The sequence below is a fragment of the Microcaecilia unicolor genome, chromosome 6 (assembly GCF_901765095.1).
Source record: "Microcaecilia unicolor chromosome 6, aMicUni1.1, whole genome shotgun sequence".
In the NCBI taxonomy this organism is placed as follows: domain Eukaryota; kingdom Metazoa; phylum Chordata; class Amphibia; order Gymnophiona; family Siphonopidae; genus Microcaecilia; species Microcaecilia unicolor.
The window spans coordinates 285,168,639-285,191,688 of record NC_044036.1 but is presented as its reverse complement, the minus strand read 5'-3'; the positions used below and the strand labels follow the sequence as shown (position 1 = coordinate 285,191,688).

Here is a 23,050-nt window from a genome sequence, read left to right as displayed (position 1 = left end):
GGACACAAAAAAAGCTATTCTAGGGTGTAATTTAATGGAAGTAACATCTTAGTCTCTGTGATACACACAAGGAATGACCCAGGCTGCACATACTGCAGCAGGACATGTTTATTCACTCCTACCCTAGCTAACATTTAATCATCTCTCTGACCTCATGTACAACTTTCTTTAAATTAGTCACCTTACTCTGTTGTAGCTTAAAGTAATGGTTACAGTAGGGTGGGAATGGGGTGATTCAGTAAAGCAGATCTAAATGGTGTATTTTTGTATGTTCATCATTCTGTATCAGTTTGATATGTTTATTTAAACTAGTCGTTTAATTGTTGTTTGTTTAGTTTTTTTGATATCGCTAAAGATTTATAATCTTCACAATCTTGAAAATATGTTGAATATGAAGAGTGGGGTGGGGCGTTTGAGTTAGATGTAAAATATTGAACACCACGTGTTTGTTTGAATTCTTGTACTTTATTTCCTTGTTCAATAAAAATTGTTTACAATAAATTAGTCTCCTTATTTTTTAACTTCTCTTACCTATCTGTATGTTTCATCTTTGCTTATACTCTACGCTGTCTATTAAATTATGCTATTATATATTGTGTTGACATTGTAAGTAGCATACTGTGTCATACATTGTATTGTCATTTGAATATTTTTACTGCTGTGATTGTCTATTGCTTATGTTTGATTTATTCTTACTGTACATCGCCTTGCGTGAATTCTTTCAAAAGGGCAGTAAATAAATCTTAATAAATAAAATTAAAACACAGCTCCCTGTTTACTAAGCCGCGCGGCAATGCCGACACAGCCCATTCAAAGTGAATGGGCTGTGTCGGCATTAGTGCGCAGCTTAGTAAACAGGGGGGGGGAGGGTAAGACTTCAACACTATTTTTTGTGCATTCTGGAACAGGATTCCAGCTATTTTTTAGATCTGCAGTTACTACAGTTAGGAAGAGCAGAGCAGACATTTTAAAACTGTAGTTATTAAGCTATGCATATCAGCTACAACATATCAGATATTTGTATGGACTTACAATGAACCATGAAAAATGCTCACCAGCTTCATGTTGACTTTACAGTTGAATGGCAGGCTTGCCCTATCCAGTCATGCAATGTGAGTGGTGGTAGGCCTACCTGACCCAGTCATAATGGGTCTCAGGGCTGCCGAAAGACTGAACCGGGCCTGGGGCAGGACTGCTACCCCCCTCCCTCAAGATAGTCCCCCCACACACAATCATTGTCCACTGCCGCCCCTCTCCAGATCGCGGCCACAACTACAATTGAAATACCTTGGCTGGCGGAGATCCCGTGGCCCCGACAGCAGTGCTGCTCTTCACTCTGCCGATTGCCTGCCCCTGCAGCTGCTTTTTATCTCGGGGCATGCTAGGTTCCAAAATTCACAATAGCAAAAAATCTATATGGCTTGACTTTCTCCATTTAGAAAGTATAGACTACTAAAAAATATAAGTAAGAGAAAGTCTCTCTGAACACTTGCAATTAGCAACGAGGTGGAGTCTCATATCACTTAGCACGAATACTCATATCACTCCCATGGTGACTCTAAATACGTGCATTTGTTTCTAATCATTGACTGTAGACCACCTCCACCCTGTTGTTGCAATTACAATAATATTAACTTGTGCTCTCACACCATCACATGTAAAATATATATAAATGTTCAAAAGACACTTAGCTTAAAGAGCCTATGCGCTCAACAATCCAAACTGGTGTGTATAGAGGATGCTAGGTTGTTTCTGTAACAATCATCTATACACACCAGTTTGGATTGTTGAGTGCATAGGCTCTTTAAGCTAAGTGTCTTTTGAACATTTATATATATTTTATATGTGATGGTGTGAGAGCACAAGTTAATATTATTGTAATTGCAACAACAGGGTGGAGGTGGTCTACAGTCAATGATTAGAAACAAATGCACGTATTTAGAGTCACCATGGGAGTGATATGAGTATTCGTGCTAAGTGATATGAGACTCCACCTCGTTGCTAATTGCAAGTGTTCAGAGAGACTTTCTCTTACTTATATTTTTTAGTAGGTTCCAAAATTCAGCATGCTTGCCTGAGAGGAAAAGCAGCTGCTTAGCAAGCAAAGGGCAGAATGAAGAGCAGCGCTGGAGGAAGACCTGCAGTGTCTACTCCTCCGGGTCCTCCCCAGCCTCCAAGGGGGGCCCGGCACCGGAGTTCTCTCTCCTGCTTATGTCGGGATGCGATCACCTGGGTCCCATCAGGAGCTTGAGAGAGACCCCGGCGCTGGGCTCCCCTTGGAGGCCCAGGCCTGGGGAATTTTGCCTCCCTTGCCCCCTCCCTCTCAGCGGCCCTGATGGGTCTGAATGGCAGGCCTTCCTTTACTTGGTCATGCAACTACCGCAGTCTGTGAATGTCAAATCTTTCCGGCCCAGCCAGGTTACAACTGCAGTGTATGAATGGGTTTGCTTTACCCGGCCACATTATTACCTGCTGTCTGTGGTACCAGTGCTGTTTTCCGACCTTTGCCTTTCGGAGCCGGTGGTAACAATTCTACTTCCTCTTGGGGCATTTGAGCTACCTTCTGTAGAAAGATTTTCTCCAGGGCCTGTGCCATCAAGACTATGTCATCAGTGGGCTGCAACATGTGAATGAGGCAGGTTAAATACTCAATGTGTAAGAAGGAAATGCTCTACATACAAACATTTTCCTCCCAAGTGTATACACCTAGGTTGGCTTAGACGCTTCTATTACTGCATAGTCAAAATAAATAAAATAAAATCCACTAGTAAGCACAGAAAGGGACTAATAAATCTAGGATTTTCTGAGAAACGTTCTTGAAGTAACCTGTCTCCACATTGATAGTTCAATTTTCTCTGTAGGTTGGTGATACTTAGGTCTGCAAAATGCCACAAAACATGTAGTAAATAGCTTAGTGGTCCACTTTCAAATGCAATCTTCATTAAATATCTGACTCTGTTGCAACTTTATTTTAAAAGACCTAATGTTATAAACAGCACAGGCTGGGAGGAAGAGTAGATATATATTTGATGACAGGCCCTCAAAAAATAACTCAGGGCAAGTTACAAAAAAATATACATCACATATACTGCATAACAACAAAATTTAAAAATATATACAGATGTATACAGTATAATCAAGGCTATAAAACTAAACACTCCAAATTCTTAAAAACCTACCTTAAACTAAAACCAACACATGCCCCAGGCCCCAAGCTGCAATACATGCCCCAAAGATTTACTTACAATCATTAATTTTGTTTTTATATATACATCAGCACACACAGCAAGATTATTGTTACAGAAACAACCTAGCATTCTGTAACACCTGCCCTTCCAATTCTTCGCATCCTGCTATACACCACCATGTGTGGCTTTATAGGATGATCTAGGTGAAAATGTTCATGCTAGGAAAAGGGCCACACAGAATCCCAGAGCAAATACTAATATCCATGGGACTGTGCATTACTGCCATTCATCCAGGGATCCAAATTTATGGCTTCTAATCCAGATACATTCCAGAGAAGTTAATTTCTGCAAAATGCCACAATAAATGTTTTCATCTTTTTCTTTTTAAGACCCCCTTTTACTAAGGTGCGCTCACGTTTTTGGCGCGCGCTAAACCTTAGAGACGCCAATGCATTCCTATGGGCATCTATAACGTTTAGCGTGCACCCAATTTTAGCATGCGCTAAAAATGTGGGCGCGCCTTAGTAAAAGATCCCCTAATTTCTTGAAAATTAAGTCTTATTGTAAATCAGCTTAACTTATTAGATTGTAAGCTCTGTCGAGCAGGGACTGTCTCTTCATGTTCAAGTGTACAGCGCTGCGTACGTCTAGTAGTGCTATAGAAATGATAAATAGTAGTACTAATGTCATTTGCCTCAGCTCCTCAGTGTGTTTAGATTGTATGCGTGAGTTTCTTATAATTCCCGGGGGGGGGGGGGGGGGGGGGGAATGATTTTGGTCATGGAAGGGATCTGTATGTATAACTTAAGATGAACAGCAATGGTGAGTACCTGTGTTCTTTATCTGTATTGATAAAGAGAGCCTGGTTTTATTTGTGTTGTATTGCTGGTTCACCAACAGATTTTCCTAAATTCTTGAAAATGTATTTATTTGAGGAAAAAAAAAGAAAAAAGACGAAAGAAAAGATAAAGGTAGACCTCTGCATGTAAGTCACAAATGACTAATGGGGGCTGCCACATGTGTGATGGTTTCTCATCTTTACTTAGAGGGAAGAAAATAGTATGGTAGGACCTAGAGGTGGTTTATGATCCAAGAACAGGCAGCGAAGGAACAGCAGCACGACTGTTTTTCTCTTTGACAAGAGCTCAAAAATCAGAAATTATTTCTCAAATATTTATATTGCACATAAGCGCAAGACTGTATGCTCAAAGAAAAACAGAATACATAAACTACCTCCCATATATTTCAAATAAACCATAGACCCCAGCGGTGCCACTTACTGAACACAGACTTTTAAACCAGTAAGGTTTATGCACCCAACTATCGGTCTTTAGATATAAGAATTTTGTACCTTTTTTGTTCAATTTTTTCAACCTTTTTTTAATATCACTTTAACACTTCAACCATAATAAAAGTTGATTTAGTTAGAATACTCATCTCAAAGCAATATGTATGAAGGGCTGAGAAATGCCGGTGCTGTTTAAATCAGGGGTCATTCCTTGAAACAGCTCCAGGGCGAAACATAGTCTATGTTGGATTAAATAATCCCCTGATTGTTAATGACTATTTTAAGATGAGTTTTCTAACTAAATCAACTTTTATTATGGTTGAAGTGTTAAAGTGATATGAACAAAAAAGTTTGGAAAAAAGTGAACAAAAAAAGGTACAAAATTCTTACACCTAAAGACCAATGAGGAGGTGGGTGCATAAACCTCACTGGTTTAAAAGTCTGCATTCAGTAAGTGGCACCGCTGAGGTCTATGGTATATTTGAAATATATGGGAGTTCGTTTATGTATTTGGTTAACAAGAACTTCCTGAAAGATTGTTGCAATTGTTGTTTGGTACTAATCAAAGAAAAACAGATGTATAAAAAGATAGAAACATGCGTTTTTGAAGTCAGAAATTTACAACATGTTTCATAACAGATGGCAGGTTTACTGGGCCCCAGAATTGTTTTTGCAAAAACAAACTGTTGCCTTAACACTGGAACGTTAAAGACATTAACTTAATATGAAAAATCCAACTCTGTTAATAGAATGTCCTAAAAAGTCAACACCATGCAGACAGAAAATCAACTCTCAGCAAAACGTTAGCAACATAACTCACTGAAAAATGGGCTATAGTACCCTGAAGAGGTGCCAGGGATGGAGGTAGCTGACATTACAAGTGATGCAATGAGTAACTGTGTAAGAATGGCACAATGGAGGAGTGGCCTAGTTATTAGAGCACCATGTTCAAAACCCACTGCCGCTCCTTGTGATTTTGGGCGTTACTTAACCCTTCATTGCCTCAGGTACAAAATCAGATTATGAGCCTTCAAAGGACAGAGTACCTGAATGTAAATCACCTTAACCTACTACTGAAAAAGGTACGGGCAAAATCTAAATAGGTGGGAAAATGTGGGATACAAATGTAACAAACAAACAAATAAATAAATAAATAAAATCTTTAAACAACAACAACAAAAAAAAAGTCTATTAAGTTAGCTGACAGAGAAAATTGGCCCAGCCTCTCCCTAGCAGCACATGGTACAGAGAAGAACCTAGTTGTCATAAAACCAATGCAAGTGTGGTGGCTTCCAAGGTATTTACTGCCAGAGGAGAAACAATAACAAAATCCCTGACTAAAACCCCTCTTACAATATTCCCTGCAGTCTGCGTTGCAATTTTCTCATACTTGCTTTGTTCTATTAAATAGATATCATGGCTGCACGCTGAACTGGGAAGCTCTGCCTCTTAAAGCAAGTTTTGGATTATCATCAAGTATGTTTGATTCCATTTTGCTGTTAATGTTTTCTTTTGTGTGTTTAGTTTCTACTTTAATGTGTTGGGTTATACTTATAACATATTTACCCTGATCTTTTTTATAAAATGTTGAAATTGTATGATACTTTGGACTGCAAACTACTTAGTTATTTGAATGACAGGCTGTCCATTAAATACATGTAAAAGAAAAAGAAAACAGTCTAAGACAGTGCTATAATCTCTCACCATCTCAGACCAAGCCCTACATACCCTAAAACAACCCACATGCAAACCCCATGTACAGCAAAAAGAGAGATTGGAATACGTTACCTTGTTATAAATATAACAATTTGTAAACATTGTGTTAAAGTCCTGCATACATTCACTGGCACTCCAATAATAGTTATTTTCCAATCTCTTCTTAATTGACCCCATGTCCATTGGATTTTTGATGATTTTATGATAATCCTGTTGAAAATAAGTTACATGAAGATGGGACAATTGCTGTACACACATTCATCACTGATCAGAAATTATGTCACCGCTACTATTTACATTCTGACTTAAGTAAAACAGCATTGTACGCACACATAAAATCAAATCTGCTGATTCGCAGAGGTTTGTCTTACAAAATAATCAATATTCAGCCTGCGGCAATCGCGGGTTTTTTTTTTTTTTTTTAAACACTGGCTGCCATGGGCTGATTTAGAATTGTATCTCCAGCACCGACTATACCCATGTACCAGCATTGCATATCAAGTTCATCAACTTTTGGTGGCTGCTATCTAGGGACCGCCGATATTCAGCACAAGTACCTAATTGCTGGCCAGGCAAGAAAGGACTAGCCCTTATCTGGCCCAACTTGCCTGGATTGTTATTCAGGCACTGGAGCTGTATATCGGCAGTTACTGGATAAATTCCGGACTTGCCTTAGCTCTGCCCTGGCACTAACGGGATCAAGGTAGTTTTATGACAGAGAGATGGCATGATGTCAAAAGGTTTAAGCCATCTCCCCCACATAGGTGCCATATTGTGTGATCCCAAACATTCGCAGATGCTATTGAAAATAGCAAACGTGAGGTTTATAATTGCCTGTGTGTGTGTGCCGGGGGGGGGGGGGGGGGGGGTGTTGACAGCTTTTTTATTTATTGAAAGTTTCCCATATGTAACCAGAGTTTTTTTTTTAAACCTCTGGGGGAGTTCCCACAACTCGGGCCCTGAGATTCAGGCAGAGCTGGGGCCTTTCTTTTTTTTTTAATTTATATAGTTTATTGAAAACACAATATCACAACTGCGTTGTAACATAACTTAACACTCCATTTCTCATAATATTATAACAATGTTTCTCTATATTTTATACATTTTCTCCCTCCCCTCCCTCCTCCCTCTCCCTCCCTCTCTTCCCCCTCCCCCCCCCCTTCTTTTAATCCTCAGGATATTATATCAACTTCTTCTTATTCCGCATCCTTCAGGAGTCCTTGTAATTGTGTCCATTCTTTTGCTTCAGAATTGTATCTCCCTATTCTTTTGTCTGTTAATTTATCCAACTCAATGAGCTCCCCTAGTTTAATTTTCCAGTCAGTCTTTGTGGGCCCCACTTTACTTTTCCAATGGCGTGCTATACCCGTTTTCGCTGCTGCCAGCCCTATCCGTTTAATTCTTTGTTGCCATTTTTGCCCTCTATGATTTCCCCATCCCAGTAAGCACCATTTTGGTTCATGCGGAAAGGGAATCTCCAGGACCATTGATAATTCTTTCACAATGTCTTTCCAATACTCTTGTATCTGGCCACATTCCCACCATATATGATAGAATGTGCCTTTCCCTTTCCCACACCTCCAGCATTCCACAGAGGCTCCTGGGTACATTTTATTAATTTTTTCTGGTGTATAGTACCATCTACTTAGTATCTTGTATGCATTTTCTTTGATCAGCACACAAACTGATGTTTTCTTAACTTCGGTACACACCCTCCTCCATTCGGTCTCACTTAATGTCTGTCCCATGTCTTTTTCCCATGCTTCCATAAAAGCATGTTTTCTAAAAGTTTGGCCCCGAAGGTGCCCATATACCTTGGAGATTCCCCTGCCTGACACATCAATTTCTCCCCATAGATTTTCGAATTTCTCATGGTCTACTGGTGGGTGTTTTATCCATTTTTCTGTTATAATAAAGTGTTGGACTTGCATGTATGCGTATTTATCTGTCTCTTGTAAGTCATATTTCTCTTGGAGTTCTTTAAATGCCCTTATGCGACCTCCATCCATTAAATCCCGGAATCTGATCAGTCCCTTCTGAAACCATGTGGAGAAGACCCTCGATTCTTTCCCCGCTGGGAATCCCTCCTCCTGTGTGATCCACGCATATGAGGATCTCTGTTGTGTCCCCCTTAATTTCTTTTTTAAGGTACCCCAAAGAGTTAGTAAATGTGTTATAAACGGGTTTAGAGTCAGTTTCCCATAACTTTGTTCAGGAATGGAGGCCCACAAAAGACCCTCCAAATATCCCTCTCTGACAAACACTTGTTCTAATGTGGTTATGTGTGACAAGTCTACCTTACACCATTCTGCTATTTGTGTGATTTGTCCTGCCCAGTAGTACCATTGCATGTTTGGCATTTCCCTTCCTCCTTCCTGTACTCTTCCCCACATTATCCTCTTGGGTAATCTGGCCGGCTTTCTCCCCCAGGCAAATTTCCCTAATTCTGATTGCATTCTTGTCAACTCTCTGATTGGTACTGGGATGGGTAGTGTCTGAAACAAAAATAGAAGTCTTGGCAGGATATTCATTTTTATTACTGCTATTCGCCCCCACCACGACAGCCATCCTGACCCCCATCTGTTCAGATCCCTCCTCACTGAGCTAAGCAGGGGTTCATAATTCCAAGCATATAGATTCTGTAAATCTTTGGGAATTTTTATTCCTAAATACCGGAAACCTATTTCCGTTATTTTAAAATTGCACCTTTCCTTCAAGTATTTACACTCTGCCTCTGTTATTCTAATTCCCATTATTTCAGATTTATCGTAATTTACTTTAAATCCTGCTTGTCTCCCATATGCTTCAAGTTCCTTAACTATGACAGGTAGAGTGTGCATCGGTTGGCCTACGTAAAATAGAATGTCATCAGCGAATAGTGCTATTTTATGTTCCTTTCCACCTAGTTTTATTCCTTTCACCTCCTTCATGGTTCGAATTCTTTGTGCCAGGGGTTCAATAGATAACGCGAACAATAAGGGTGATAACGGGCATCCCTGACGTGTACCCCTCTGGATCTGGAAAATTTCAGAATATCCCCCATTAATCTTTAATCTTGCAGTCGGTGATGCATATAGCCCTTTTATCCATTCTATAAATGGTATTCCCATACCCATTTCCCTCATTACCTCCCATAAATAGTCCCACTCCACTCTATCGAATGCTTTCTCGGCGTCTATTGCTAGCAGCGTCAACGAGTCCCCTCTTCTTTGCGCCCCCCAGATAATATTCAATGTCCGTCTAATGTTGTCAGCAACCTTTCTATTTAATATAAATCCAGATTGATCCGGGTGTATAAGTTGTGGCATTATACGGGCTAGGCGGTCGGCCATGACCTTTGCCAGGATCTTAACATCAATATTTAATAATGATATAGGTCTGTATGATCCACAACATGTTGGGTCCCTTCCTGGTTTTGGTAATACTGTAATGCCCGCTATTTTCATGCTATTAGGTAGCCCATTGCCTCCAAAGTTTACATTTCCAACTCTCACCAATATTGGGGCTAACTCCCTTCCAAATACTTTATAAAATTTCCCCGTGTACCCATCCAAACCCGGTGCCTTGCCTCCTTTTAGCCCCTTAATTACCTCTAATACTTCCTTCAGCGTTATGGCCTTCTCTAACTCTAATTTCTGAGTCTCCGTTACTTTGTGGAGTCCTAGATCTCTTAGCTGACTTTGTATGTCTTCTTTGGTGGCTTTTTCCCCTGGCGCATACAATTTAGAATAATATTGCACAAAGGCTTTCCTAATATCCTTATCTTGATATACCAACCTATCTCCTTGTGTTTTTAGTTTAGTTATTAAGCTCCTTTTCTGTTTTTGTCTTAAACTGCGTGCCAACATAGTCCCCGCTTTGTTACTAAATTCAAAGAATTTTTGTTTCATCAGTGTTCTATGGAATTCCATCGTACTCATCTGTATTTTCCGAAGTTCCCCTCTACATTGTATTAGTTCTTTGAGCGTTTTTGTATCTCCCTGTAATTGGTGTTGTGTTTCTAATTGTGTTAATTTTATCCTGAGTGCCAACTCTGTTGCTTCTCTTTTTTTTTTTTTGTAGGTGCCTTTTGCTATCAGATGCCCTCTAATCACAGCTTTTAGTGCATCCCACAAGGTGCCTTCCGATACATCTCCCCTGTCATTATTTTGGAGGTATTCTATTATCTTCATACGTATATCTTGACAGTCTTTCTCTGCAGCTATCAGAGATTCGTTTAGTCTCCACATCGTTTCCTTTCTCTCTATCTCTATTTTCCCCACCAGTACCCATACTGGTGCGTGGTCTGATATCTGTATATTTTCTATGTCTGAGTCTTTCATGTCCCCCCATATTGCTCTGCTCCCCCAGATCGCATCTATCCTTGAATATGATTTTTGGGCATGAGAGTAAAAAGAATATGTTTTTTGACCTGGGTGTTGTATCCTCCATATATCTATCAGGTCTAAATCCTTCATTAATTGCAGAAGTTTCCCCCTATGTGTTCTTGGTCCTCCTCCTTTCCCCTGTGAATGGTCTAGTCTAGAGGCTGTCATGTTGTAGTCCCCTCCCATGATTATCTGTCCCCTTGCAAATTTACTTAGGCCTAAGCCTAGTTTTGTGAAGAATGTTCCCTGTCCCTCATTTGGTGCATATATATTGATGAATGTGATCAAGTGATTCCCTACCTTTCCTTTAATTGCTAAGCTTCTCCCATCTTCCCCTTTGTATATATCTTCTTGTACAAATCTTAACTGTTCATTTATGTAAATTGCCAGTCCTCCCGTCTTCCCTCCCTTGGGATCCGCCAGCTTAGTTCCCTGCCCCAGTGTTTTATAGCTAATCAAGTGCTCATCACGTCTTTGGATATGGGTTTCCTGAAGCATTATCACATCCCATTTTAATCTTTTCAGTTCTTTAAGGACTATGCTTCTTTTCCCAGGATTATTCAAACCGTTAACATTCCAAGATCCTATCTTTATTCCCCTCCCTCCCCTTTCCCTTCCCTCCCCCCCTCTTTTCCCTACCCCCCCAGTGGGCTCCTGATTTTGGCCCTGGACTCTTCTGGCCAGTGCTACCCTGGAGGAAGTGCATCTGTGCCAGACGGCTGCCCCCATATATTTACCTCATCCGTTCCCTCCCCCTCCCCCATCCCCATTTACATTTCCCTATTCCCCCACACCAAGCATATTACATCAATGAACCAGCACTATGGTTCTCATAGAATATACTACCACAGTTCCATTTAGTTGACCTCTGGTTCATTTCTCAGTCTTTTCCTCTTATTTCTCCCTCGAATCTGGCCTTGTCCGGGGATCTGTTTTTCTTTTCTCTTCCAACTTTCTGCCATCTTTGAGTTTCCGGGGTCTGTTGTCTTTGTTGTCGTCCTTGTTCTCCTTCTTTATCTTGTGGAATGTCTGTGCAGCCCATGTCCCTCAGGTTTTTCCATGCTCCTTCCACCGTCTGAATTCGCCTCGACTTGGTGCCCACTGTTACCAAAATTCCTCTTGGGTACAGCCATCGGTATCTCAGTCCTGCTTTTTGCAAATACATTGTGATGTCCTTAAGTTCTCTCCGTGCTTGCAGGGTTTTTTTTGCCAAGTCTTGGAAAATTTGTATTTTATTATTTTCCCATGTAATCTCTTTCATGGCCCGAGCTTTGCGCCACACTGCCTCTTTAGTATTATAGTCATGGAAACATGCTATTATATCTCTGGGCCCTTCAGCTCTCTGTGGCCCTAATGTCCGGTGTGCTCTGTCAATTCTATATTTGTCCGGGTTGGCGGAGTCCTCCCTTTCACTCTCTAGATCCATAATGGCTGCACAGATTGCTCTTATTGTTTTGGATGCGTCTTTGTATGACTCTACCTCTGGTACTCCTTTGAATCTCAGGTTGCATCGTCTAGACCTGTTTTCAAGGTCCTCTAGTTGCATTTCCAGAGCTTCTCTGCATTGATTTTCTTTTTTTATTGCCTGCTGCATTTCTTTTATCTCCTCCTCTACACCATCCACTCTCTCCTCAGTCTCCGCCACTCGTTTCCCCATATCTCTCAATTCCTCCCGCAGCTCTCCTATTGCCGCCTGTATCCCTTTTCTTGTATTTACCATTTCCGCTTTTAGTTCTTGGAACCAGCGTGAAACGTCCATTTTTTCTGTCTCCGAGTTTTCGTCTACCATTTCCTCGTGCTCCGGGTCTGATTCGGAAACTCCGTCCGCCATTTTGAAATTTCGCGACGCTACTTTCGCGCCCGCGCTTCTCCCTATTCCAGGGTTTTCCGTGGCGTATTTGAATTTGGCTAGTTTCTTTCGAGCTGCCATTACTTCCGGAGTTTAGATTCCTGCTTGGTGAGGATTTTCGCCGCGTTTTCGGGGAGTTGGAGGCTCCTTTTACTTCTGGCTCTTCAGAGCTCGCTTGTTAGGCAGCCATCCAGTAGCGCTGACGTCACTTCCTCGCTGGGGCCTTTCTTAAAGCTGCCCCCTACAAAAATCGAGCCTCCCGCAGCTCCAAAAACAACTTTGCTGCTTCGGAGCCCCCACACCTGTAGACCACAGCTCACATCCCAGGACCCTCCAGAAGTTTAAAAAAAATCTCTCTATATATGGGAAGCTTTCAAATTAAAAAAAAAACCTCACACATAGGCAGTCAAACCTCACAAGTTTGCTATTGTTTTCAGTAGCGGCTGTGAATGGGGGGGGGGGGGGGTCACACGATATGGCTGCAAGCTCCATCCACGTGCTGAATATGGACCCCTGTGTTTCACTAAATCAGGCAAAACTTGTATTTTATATTATGTTTAAGCTTAATATACTGCTTAAACTATATACTACAAAGCGGTTTACATTGTAATAAATCAATACCATTAACAGAACGCCATCAATCAATAAGAAAGCCTAACCCAAATAGAAGATCGCGTTCAACTCCATACATATATCTTAATCAAATGAATTACAAGATTAAAATACATTAAAGTCCAGTCCGCTAAACCAGTAGCTCTCAAAGCTGTCCTGGGGGACCACCAACCAGCTGGGTTTTCAGGATATCCCTAATGAATACGCATAAATAATACACAATCAAGGTTCATTAAATTCCATTATAGTTACCACATCTCTACTATAATAAAAGGCACCTTCAATGTTCTGAAGCTGACTCTGTGGCTTCAAGTGAAGGGTTCGTAAGGATCGTTAGGTTCGTCGTTCTGTAACCATCTCTCTCAGCCCCACCCTCACGCCTCTGAAAGGTCCGCTGCCCTCGACGTCGAAATGTGATGACGCCAAGGACATCAAAACGTGAGGACGTCGAGGGCGGTGGACCTATGAGGCGCGAGGGCGGGGCCGACAGAGATGGTTACAGAGGGATGGACCTGACGAAAATTACGAACCCTTCACTTCAACTAAGCCACGGAGTCAGCTTCACAATGTTGCAAGTGGGTGGCTGGAGGGGAGGGAAAGAGAGGGGGCAACTACCCTGGAACTGGGAGGGAGAGAGGGGAGGCAACGATCCTGGAACTGGGTGGGAGGGTGGGCGGCTGGACCCTGGAACTTGGAAGGGGGCCAGGCGCACCCAGAAACTGGGATGGATAGAGGGAGGGGGTGACCCAGAAACTGGAAGGGAGGGTGAGGGGGAGGGAAGACCCTGGAACTGGGTGGGTAGGAGGGAGGGAGAGCGGACCCTGGAACTTGGAGGGGGGCCGGACCCTTAAACTGGGAGGGAGGGGGCGCAGGCGGACCCTGAAACTGGGTGGGAGGGGGCTCCTGGCACACACACTCATTCTCACACAGTCTCACTCTCTCTGTCACACACACTCACACATTCACTCTCGCTCTGTCACACACACACAAACACATTCACTGTTTCTGTATCACACACTCACTCTCACACACACTCTGTAAAACACACACACTCAGAAGAAAACCTTGCTAGCGCCTGTTTCATTTGTGTCAGAAACTGGCCTTTTTTCCTAGTATAAAGTCTTAGTTCATGTGATTTTATTGTACCACAAATATCAAATACAGAACCATCTCTATATTAAATAAAACATGTTTTTCCTAATTCAATTACACCTCTTATAATTAAAGATATTTTCCAAACTAGTGGTTCAAACTTGCACAGTCTTTATGACCCACTTTCAAATTGCAACTCCGTTACTGTTTCAACCAGTGGCGTAGCTACGTGGGGCCACGGGGGCCTGGGCCCCCGTAGATTTGTCCCTGGACCCCCCCTGCCGATGACCCTCTCGACCCCCCTGCCGCTGTCGCCTACCTTGGCTGGTGCGGGACCCCAACCCTCATCAGCCGAGGTCCTCTTCTTCCAGCGCAAGGCTTTGTTCAGTTTCTGAGTTGTACGTGCAGGACGTCAGATTCAGAAACAGAACGAAGCCTTGTGCAGCAAAGGTAGGCGACGGTGGCGTCGGGGGAGGGTTGGCGTTGGGAGGGGGGTGTCGGGAGGGTCATCGGCGGGGGGGGGGGGGGGGGGGGCTAAAATGTGCCCCATTACCTCGGGCTCTGGACCCCCCTCCCGCCGAAGTCTGACTACACCCCTGGTTTCAACATATCTAGCCTCCTCCCTACCCATCTTCAAATCCTTGCTCAAAGCCCACCTCTTTAATGTTGCCTTTGGCACCTAACCTTTATACCTTTCAGGAAATCTAGACTGCCCAATTTGACTGCCCCTACTTGACTGACTGTACATTTGTCCCTTAGATTGTCCTTCTATGTTAACTTGTACAGCGCTGCGTAACCCTAGTAGCGCTTTAGAAATGTTAAATAGTAGTAGTAGTAGTAACAATGTTGAAACTTCCTTATAAACCACCATCGTCAATCTTCAACTGTGATGAAATCCATTATATTTCTTGCCAACTTTGAGAATCATTGGTGCTCCTATGTGGAACCGTCTGCGTCTTTTTGCCGGTGGCAAGCTGTGGGGTGTTACTTTTGGAGCGTTCAGCTCTTTGTATCCAGGCAGAGAGTTTTCATGAATAGTTTCAACCCCTGAAGACGTAATAGTGAAACATGGACCATGTTGGGTTGTCAGTAATAGAACTTTGGAACAAGGATCTGGCAGTTTAGTGTTTGGATAATGACATTGTGGAAGCCGAAAGTTGGCAAGAAATATAGTGGACATCATCACAGTTGAAGATTGACGACGGTGGTTTATAAGGAAGTTTCAACATTGTTGCTACAATTACAGATACGCTGAAACAGTAACGGAGTTGCAATTTGAAAGTGGGTCATAAAGACTGTGTAAGTTTGAACCACTATTAGTTTGGAATCCACAAGTGATATTGCAAAGTATCTTTAATTATAAGAGGTGTAATTGGATTAGGAAAAACGTATATTTTATTGTTTAATGTAGAGATGGTTCTGTATTTTTTTTGTTACATTTGTACCCCGCGCTTTCCCACTCATGGCAGGCTCAATGCGGCTTACATGGGGCAATGGAGGGTTAAGTGACTTGCCCAGAGTCACAAGGAGCTGCCTGTGCCTGAAGTGGGAATCGAACTCAGTTCCTCAGTTCCCCAGGACCAAAGTCCATCACCCTAACCACTAGGGCACAATAAAATCACATGAGCTAAGACTATTACTTGCATAGTTATGTAAGAAAAAAAAAAGTATAATGAATACGCTTGAGACATTTTCATGCCTGTCACCTCTCATATGCAAATCTTTTATGCATAATCTTTAGGGATATCCTGAAAACCCAACTGGCTGGTGATCCCCCAGGACAGGTCTGAGAACCACTGCCCTAAACCACAGCTACACCACAGTCTTAATATTAATGGAATCATAAACAGTAGAGAAGACAGGGAAGGTAGGTGATGAAGAACACTTACGGGTAAATTCAACTTAACAGCATCTACGGGCTGGTAGAAAGGCCAGGCAAACTGATGCTTCCACAGAGTTTTCACCACCACATTCTGCATATACTGCAGCTGATTGGTCTTCCGTCCCGGCTTACTGGTGTTAGTAACTTCTGGGGCTGCCAAGTTGACTGGGCCCTGGGGAGCTGGAGCTGCTGCTGTCACAGCTGACATGATCCCTGCCTCCTTTTCTCACTTTCTCGTGCAGCAGTTTCGGGAATCCCTCTCGTCCTTTATGCTTCCCCAATGGGATTGACATCCCATTTCCAGGGACCCACCATCCAACCTACAAATCAAACAAAAGGAGACAAACAAATCATTTTCTGTGTCAAATGTGTGTTTGTATGCACCTATTTGTTGGCATCCTTGGGATTAATGGTACAGATAATATGTGATATGCACTCAAAGTCAATGACATTGCTCATATCATTTTGTGGTGTTTTTAAGCCAAAATGATAGGGAACAAAATTTCAGAAGTTTGTTCCCCCCCCCCCCCTTTGCTGTCAATAGCATGTCCTATTTTGTAACAGTGAGCACAACTGACAACACTGCCTCTGAAATTTAAAAAAAAAAAAGTGTTTAAAACCCCCTGAAAATGCCCATAAGCGATATGGTAAATGAAACAAAATAATTCCCTAATAGACAACACACAAACCACTCCATGAATAATGTACTCTATGCTGCATGGGTTCTGAATCCAGTCCTCGGACACACCCAGGCAGTCAACATATCCATGATGAACATGCACAAGAGAGCTCTGCATACCAAGGAGTCAGCGCATGCAAATCTCTCTTATGTATATTAATTTTGGATATTCTGAAAGTCGGACTGGCTGGGTGTGCCCCAAGGACTGGGCTGAGAAGCACTGCTTTATGCTGTTAACTTGAATGTTGACTGGTTGCAACTTTATATACTGATTTATTGAGGCACAGACTTCCACGGACAGATGCATCTGATGAAATGGACTCTTGCCCTCGAATGCTCATGCCTCGATAAACTGATTAGTGTATGAATTGCCACCAACCTCTTGATCATTTTTATTTACTTATTGCACATTTATATCCCACCTAATAACTATAAAGGTTACAATTCACAAATATTAAAAACAAATAAAATCATATCCACAGGTCCCAACAAGACACCTCCCCTTATTTATTTTCAGTCCCTGATATACAGTCAAGTCTCGATTATCCAACCAAAATGGGACCGACCTGTTGTCAGATAAATGAAAAGTTGAATAATATGGAAAACAATGGTAAACCCTCAGTGGTAAAAGTAGGGTCTCGGGTTCAGAAAACAGCAAGAGAAGCCGCATGGCATCACCAGGGGGTCTGTCAGATATGCCAAAAGGCCAGATCAGTGAAGGTCGGATAATCAAGACTGAACTGTAGTAATAAATACATCAGAGTAGGTTTTGCTTAAATTAGACATTACATTTCCAAGTGTACAACCTTCAGACATGTCTCATAGTGCACTTAAGCTATATTACACTGCCATGTAAAGCTCAGTCATGTGTCATTTGAAGAGAAGTGCTGGAGCAATCAACACATAACGAAGGTTTATTTCGGCAGAGACATCGGATAAAAAACCTATATCCGGTATTACGTAACAGCAATATATCACCAATAATAGAATATACAAAATCAGCTGTACACTATAAGACTCCTGAGGAAGGTGCTTTTTAGCGCCAAAACACAGCTGTGTCGAGTCGAGTTTTTCACTGTGTACTTGGAATAAAGGTTTGATTTACAATATACGTCTTCCCCAGTTTCTTGGAGGAGCCTTCCCTTCCTACTCCCTGCTGTGTTCAATGTCTATAATACCATCACAAATCAAGGGGAACAGTGATGAACATGGGATAATGAAATAGCCACATACAAATCCCATCTATCCAATTGCTAATTTCTCAAACTTCAATACAACTAAATTATTTTTTGATGTGTTCATTAGTTTTCACAGGGACTAGCACAGACCATTCTGGTCTTATATTGTTCACTTGTTTCTAATCATCACACATTTTAAAATTATTGACATATGCCCAAAAGGTGCAATATAAGACCAGAGTGGTCTACGCCAGTCCCTGTGAAAACTAATGAGCACATAAAAAATAATTTAATTAGTACTGAAGTTTAAGAGAAATTTATTAGCAACTGGATAGATGGGAATGACTAATACCACCACATTCAATTTCCTTCATTCTTTCTTCCATTGAAAATCTTTCTGGAGTGACTTACTGCAGAGCCTAATGGTTCAGTTTGAATTTTAGATTGATTTGCCTTTCAAAGCCCAAGCTCAATGCAAGTTATATTCAGGTACAATAGGTATTTCTCTGTCCCAGAGGGCTCGATTTACTAACCTGTCTTAATGCATTCATGCATGCTATTAGTAAATAGGCCCTGTTGACAATAACAGGGCTTGTGTTAAATAATGTGCATTAAAGTAGGTTAGTAAATTTAGTCCTAATTTTGTACATGAGACAATGGAAGGTGAAGTGATCTGCCAAAGGTCACAAGGATAATCAGTGAGAGAAGATCTGAGCCAAGTACACCGACACGTATGTGTACATGTTTTAGAAATTAACCTTGAAAATAGCAAAAGAGAAGGAAGATGAAACAGATGTCAAGTGGATGCAGAAAGCACAAGAAGACTAAGGGAAAATGACTTCTAAGCACTTGACTATTCCTTCACTTCTAATGATGAATACCCAATCTCTGTTTACTGAGGCAACATTCTTACACATATTACATATTTAACACTTTAGAAACATACACATAGCCACCTCTAGAAAGTATGCAAATTGATATTGTTAAAGTGAGAAATATGACACAGTATTATGATTTTATTCAGAAAAGCTTAAACTAAATTTGTGGGCCTCCAAGCAGAGCACTACCAACACTGAGCAAGCTCCTTTCCTGTGTCCAGGGAGGGATTTGAATTGTGTTTGGTACCTCCAATCATTTTGAAATGTTGGCACCTATGCCCCAAAGCAACATTTTTGCTGATGGCCCCAAGGCTGGGGAGGGGCAAAACTTTGCCCTCTACCCCAAAGCTGGATGTTAACGGCAAATACTGCATTTGTCTTCAACAGTGTTGCCAAACCACCTTTTAACATCTTTTCTTTATTTAATTAAACTAAAATTCCACCTGGCAGCTGGAGAAACCTTCAAGCACATCTCCTGTTGATGAGACGTGGAGGCATATTTTCAAAGCACTTAGACTTACAAAGTTCCATAGTAACCTATGGAACTTTGTAAGTAAGTGCTTTGAAACTGAGCCCCTTTTCAAACCTACCAAGAACTTTGTGATTTCAAGGTTATCATCCAAAGACTTGGCCTTAGCAGCAAGAGACCAACTTAAGCACTTACTCTGATAGCTGGGGGGGGAAATGGGGTAATTTAACTGAATATGCAAAGGATGTTTGAAGGCAGCATGGCAACACTATGAAAGGTAACTACACTGTTTGCCACCCATTGCTTCAGTCTTTGTAGTTCAGGTTCACTCAGTTCCTTTCTCGACTCCCTCTCCCTGTCCCCCTCCCCCCACTCACACATACTCTGTAGGAACTGCTTGGGTGATATTTATACCACTGGTTTTATTACAGGCATAGTAACCTATTCCAGTGCTTCTCAACACCCTCTTCCAGGCACACCTAGCCAGTCAGGATTTCAGGATTACCACACATGCGATAAATTTGCATGTATTAGAGAGCCATGGTATGTAGATCTCTCTCATGCATAATTCACTGTGGTATTTCTGAAAATCCAACTGTCTAGATGCACCTTTATGAGAAGAGTGAGGCAGTGACATAGTAGACGCCAACAGAAAAAGACCAGTTGACCCCGTCTACCCAGTTATTCCAATCCCAGCGGTAGAAACTTGACTTTAGAACCAAAAACTGTTGTCCCATCTTCTTAAAATATAACCGGAGAACAAAATTCTGATCGTGCTCAAAAGCAAATCTTGCAACCAAGGTGGAACGATCAGTCACAACCTCCAAAGAATTTTCTAAAAATGCTGCTCAAATTTTCCTTGAGTTCTCATAAGACACAAGAGATGCAAGGACTGCTTGGCCCTTAGGGTCATTGCCCTGAGTGATACTTTTATATTAAGATTTCCATTTAGATGTTTGGTAATGTATAATAGTAAATAATTTGTTTTTTGAACAGAAGCAGTTGATGGATTTTCCTACGTACTTGTGGGCATTTAATGTACACATATAAGCCCTAGTTGGCTGTTTTTGAAGTCTTTCACTTCCACTCTATGGACCCCTTTTACTAAGGTGCACTAGCAGTTTTAGCATGCGCTAAATGCTAAGACACCCATAAGAATATAATGGGCATCTTAGCGCATGCTAAACCCACTAGCGCACCTTAGTAAAGGGGCCCTATTTGATATACATATTTCATCTGAACTATATTATTTCCTTCTCTTGGATCCCAAAATATTGTGGGCTATTAAGTTTTTTTGGTTTGTTTTTTAAATTTCTTTTTACATTGTGGAAATCATTTTGAGTTCTTTTCATTCCATTTGTTTAATGTATATGGAAAATTTTGCAATAAATTTAAAAAATTGGAAGGGGGGGGGGGGGGGGGGGGGGAGAAATGACCAGATGTAGGATATTATTCCTTATTCAAGTCAGTTTTTTTTTTTTTACCTTCCTCTTTGGTTTTATTATATTGCATTTTCATCACAATTTGATCCATTTTCATGTTAGTCACTTTGGGGTCCTTTTACTAAGGTGTGCCAATGAATTTAGCACATGTTAACTAAGACACCCATTATATTCCTATGGGTATCTTATTTAGCGTGTGCTAATCATTATTGCACCTTAATAAAAGGACCCCTTTGTCATATTTCTACTGAATTTTAGGGATATTGACAGATTTAATTCTGTATGTTCAAGGTTTACTCAGTATGCCACCAAAAATTGGACCTTATTCACCTTAACAAAAACACAAAATACAATTTAAATGATTTTCTTTCCTATTTGTTGTCTCTTCTTTAAATTAGGCGGAGTGTATATGTGTTGTGCAATAGTGCATGTTCTTTCAGCTGTACCAGAGGCTGTTTCCAGACAGCAGACATGTATGTGTACATGGCTTGAAAATTAACCTTGAAAATAGCAAATGAGAAGGAAGATGAAAGAGAAGGAATGTCAAGTGAATGCAGAAATCTAAGGAAGACTAAAGGAAAATGAGCTTACAGAAAAAGAGATGAAATAGAAAAAAGCAAAGGGTTTGGGAGACAGTAGAATACACCTTGAGAGAGGCGATAACAGATTCAGTGTTGGTGATATTGAGGGAGAGTTGTGATTTACTAAATATGGTGTACCTAAATATTCAAATTCAGTCATTCACAGATGTTTCTCCCTCAACTGCCATTTTTGGTGGGCACATATGCTAATTATTATACTTTAGCAAACTGAGGTATAAGGAGGTCAAATACCCACCCCCTCCCTGCACCTCTGACATTAGCCAGACTAACTTGAATGAGGCTCCATGCATTCAGCTGCTTCAAGAACAGAACTAGTTCTCATATAGCAATGTTTCATTCCAAAAAACATTTCTCTCTCAAAATCTAAAAACACACACACACACACATAAAAGAAACCTTTTCCATTCAGCCATGTGTTCTGTGACACTTCTCTTCCCTAACTGTTTGACTAGGGACCTCTTTCTCAAGACTCACCACAATTACACCCTGGGCTTTCCTCTTTTAGTATTCAGTGTTCTCGTGTATTCCTATGTTTAACTTATTTTTTATCCACAAGTGCTATGTGTACTCACTCGTATAATCCATTCCATTCCTTAGGGGAGGGGTCTTATACTAAGCCGCGGTAGCGTTTTTAGTCAAGGCACCCATTATATTCCTATGGGCATCTCGGCTTTTACCACCAGCTGATTTCTACTACAAGCTAAAAACGCTACCACGGCTTAGTAAAAGACCTCCTTAGTCTTAACCTACCACCAATCTGCTGCTCGATGTCTCTTTTCTTTTAGATAACCCACTCTATGCCTTTCCCTAGGAAAAAAGCTCATCAAATGCATATAAATCAGTTAATCCATGAGCTTGTCCAGTGTCCAAACATGCAAATAAGAGTAAACATGAGTACTTTCTGTATTCTGATCAGTACCAAGAACATCTAGGAGCTTATCTAACCATATCTGATGAGAATGTCTATACTTATCCACAAATGAACTCTCTCTACTGAAGCTGGTTAAACAACCCTAAGGGAAGCAACAGATCCACATTCATGTCATGCTTCTTCTGAGTACTTGGTTAAACAGAGCTGGACCTGGCTAGTACTTGGATGGGAGACTGCTATGAACTAATGATCCAACCAAGCAGAGCAAATGCACAAAGTGTGAACTGACTGTTAAATGCTTTCACATAAATCCTTGCCCAAAAAACAAAGAGGAATGGTATACCATTATCCGACAGCAAGAAGCCATATGGGAAAAGCCAATTTCACTGCATCAGGACCCTCATACAGCAGACTTATACAATTCAGTCTCTGTGGCCTGGAGCTCAAAAAGTCTACCTACATGCTGCATCGGGATCAGAGAAGCATTTTCTTCACATTTAACATATGTGCTCTCTTCCTAAAATATCCCAACTAATTTAGGATGGGGATTGACAACTACTGGTATAACAGGAAAATGAGAGTAACTGGTTCGGTTTCAAGATGAATTTGAACTGATTCAAACTGATCACATTTTTTTAAAAGTACAGTAAATTTATGGATGTGCATGTTGCCATTTGGCATACTCTATCGTTTTTCCCCAAGTAATTTGGATTTCACTGCTGGATAAAAGCCTTTCATAAGAATGAAAAATCCTTGGCACCAGGCTACCCATGTGTAAAAATTGGAAGGGCATCAGTACATAGGATAGTAGCGCTGGGCAACAGCGAAGTGCTCAGAGCTACACCAAGCAGCAGGTGGGAAGTGGAGCAGTTGCTGTGGACTGACCAAAGGAGAGAAACAGGAGGGGATAGAAAGGAAGGGGTGAAGAAAGGTTTGC

At 41.3% G+C, this 23,050-nt stretch overlaps 1 protein-coding gene across 2 annotated transcripts in view; it reads right to left on the bottom strand.

The window, feature by feature from the left end:
• BRD3 (bromodomain containing 3) overlaps positions 1–23,050 on the bottom strand; it is a 123,423-nt gene that overhangs the window by 39,396 nt on the left and 60,977 nt on the right. For both annotated transcript variants that reach the window (XR_003942598.1, XM_030207691.1), the window contains exons 2-4: positions 16,002–16,314; positions 6,265–6,402; positions 2,470–2,617 (exon numbers count right to left, since the gene is read on the bottom strand). Coding sequence is in view for 1 of the 2 variants with exons in the window: in XM_030207691.1 (XP_030063551.1) it covers positions 2,470–2,617; positions 6,265–6,402; positions 16,002–16,202 (487 nt within the window). In the remaining variant the exon portion in view is untranslated. The remainder of the gene's footprint in view (positions 1–2,469; positions 2,618–6,264; positions 6,403–16,001; positions 16,315–23,050) is intronic.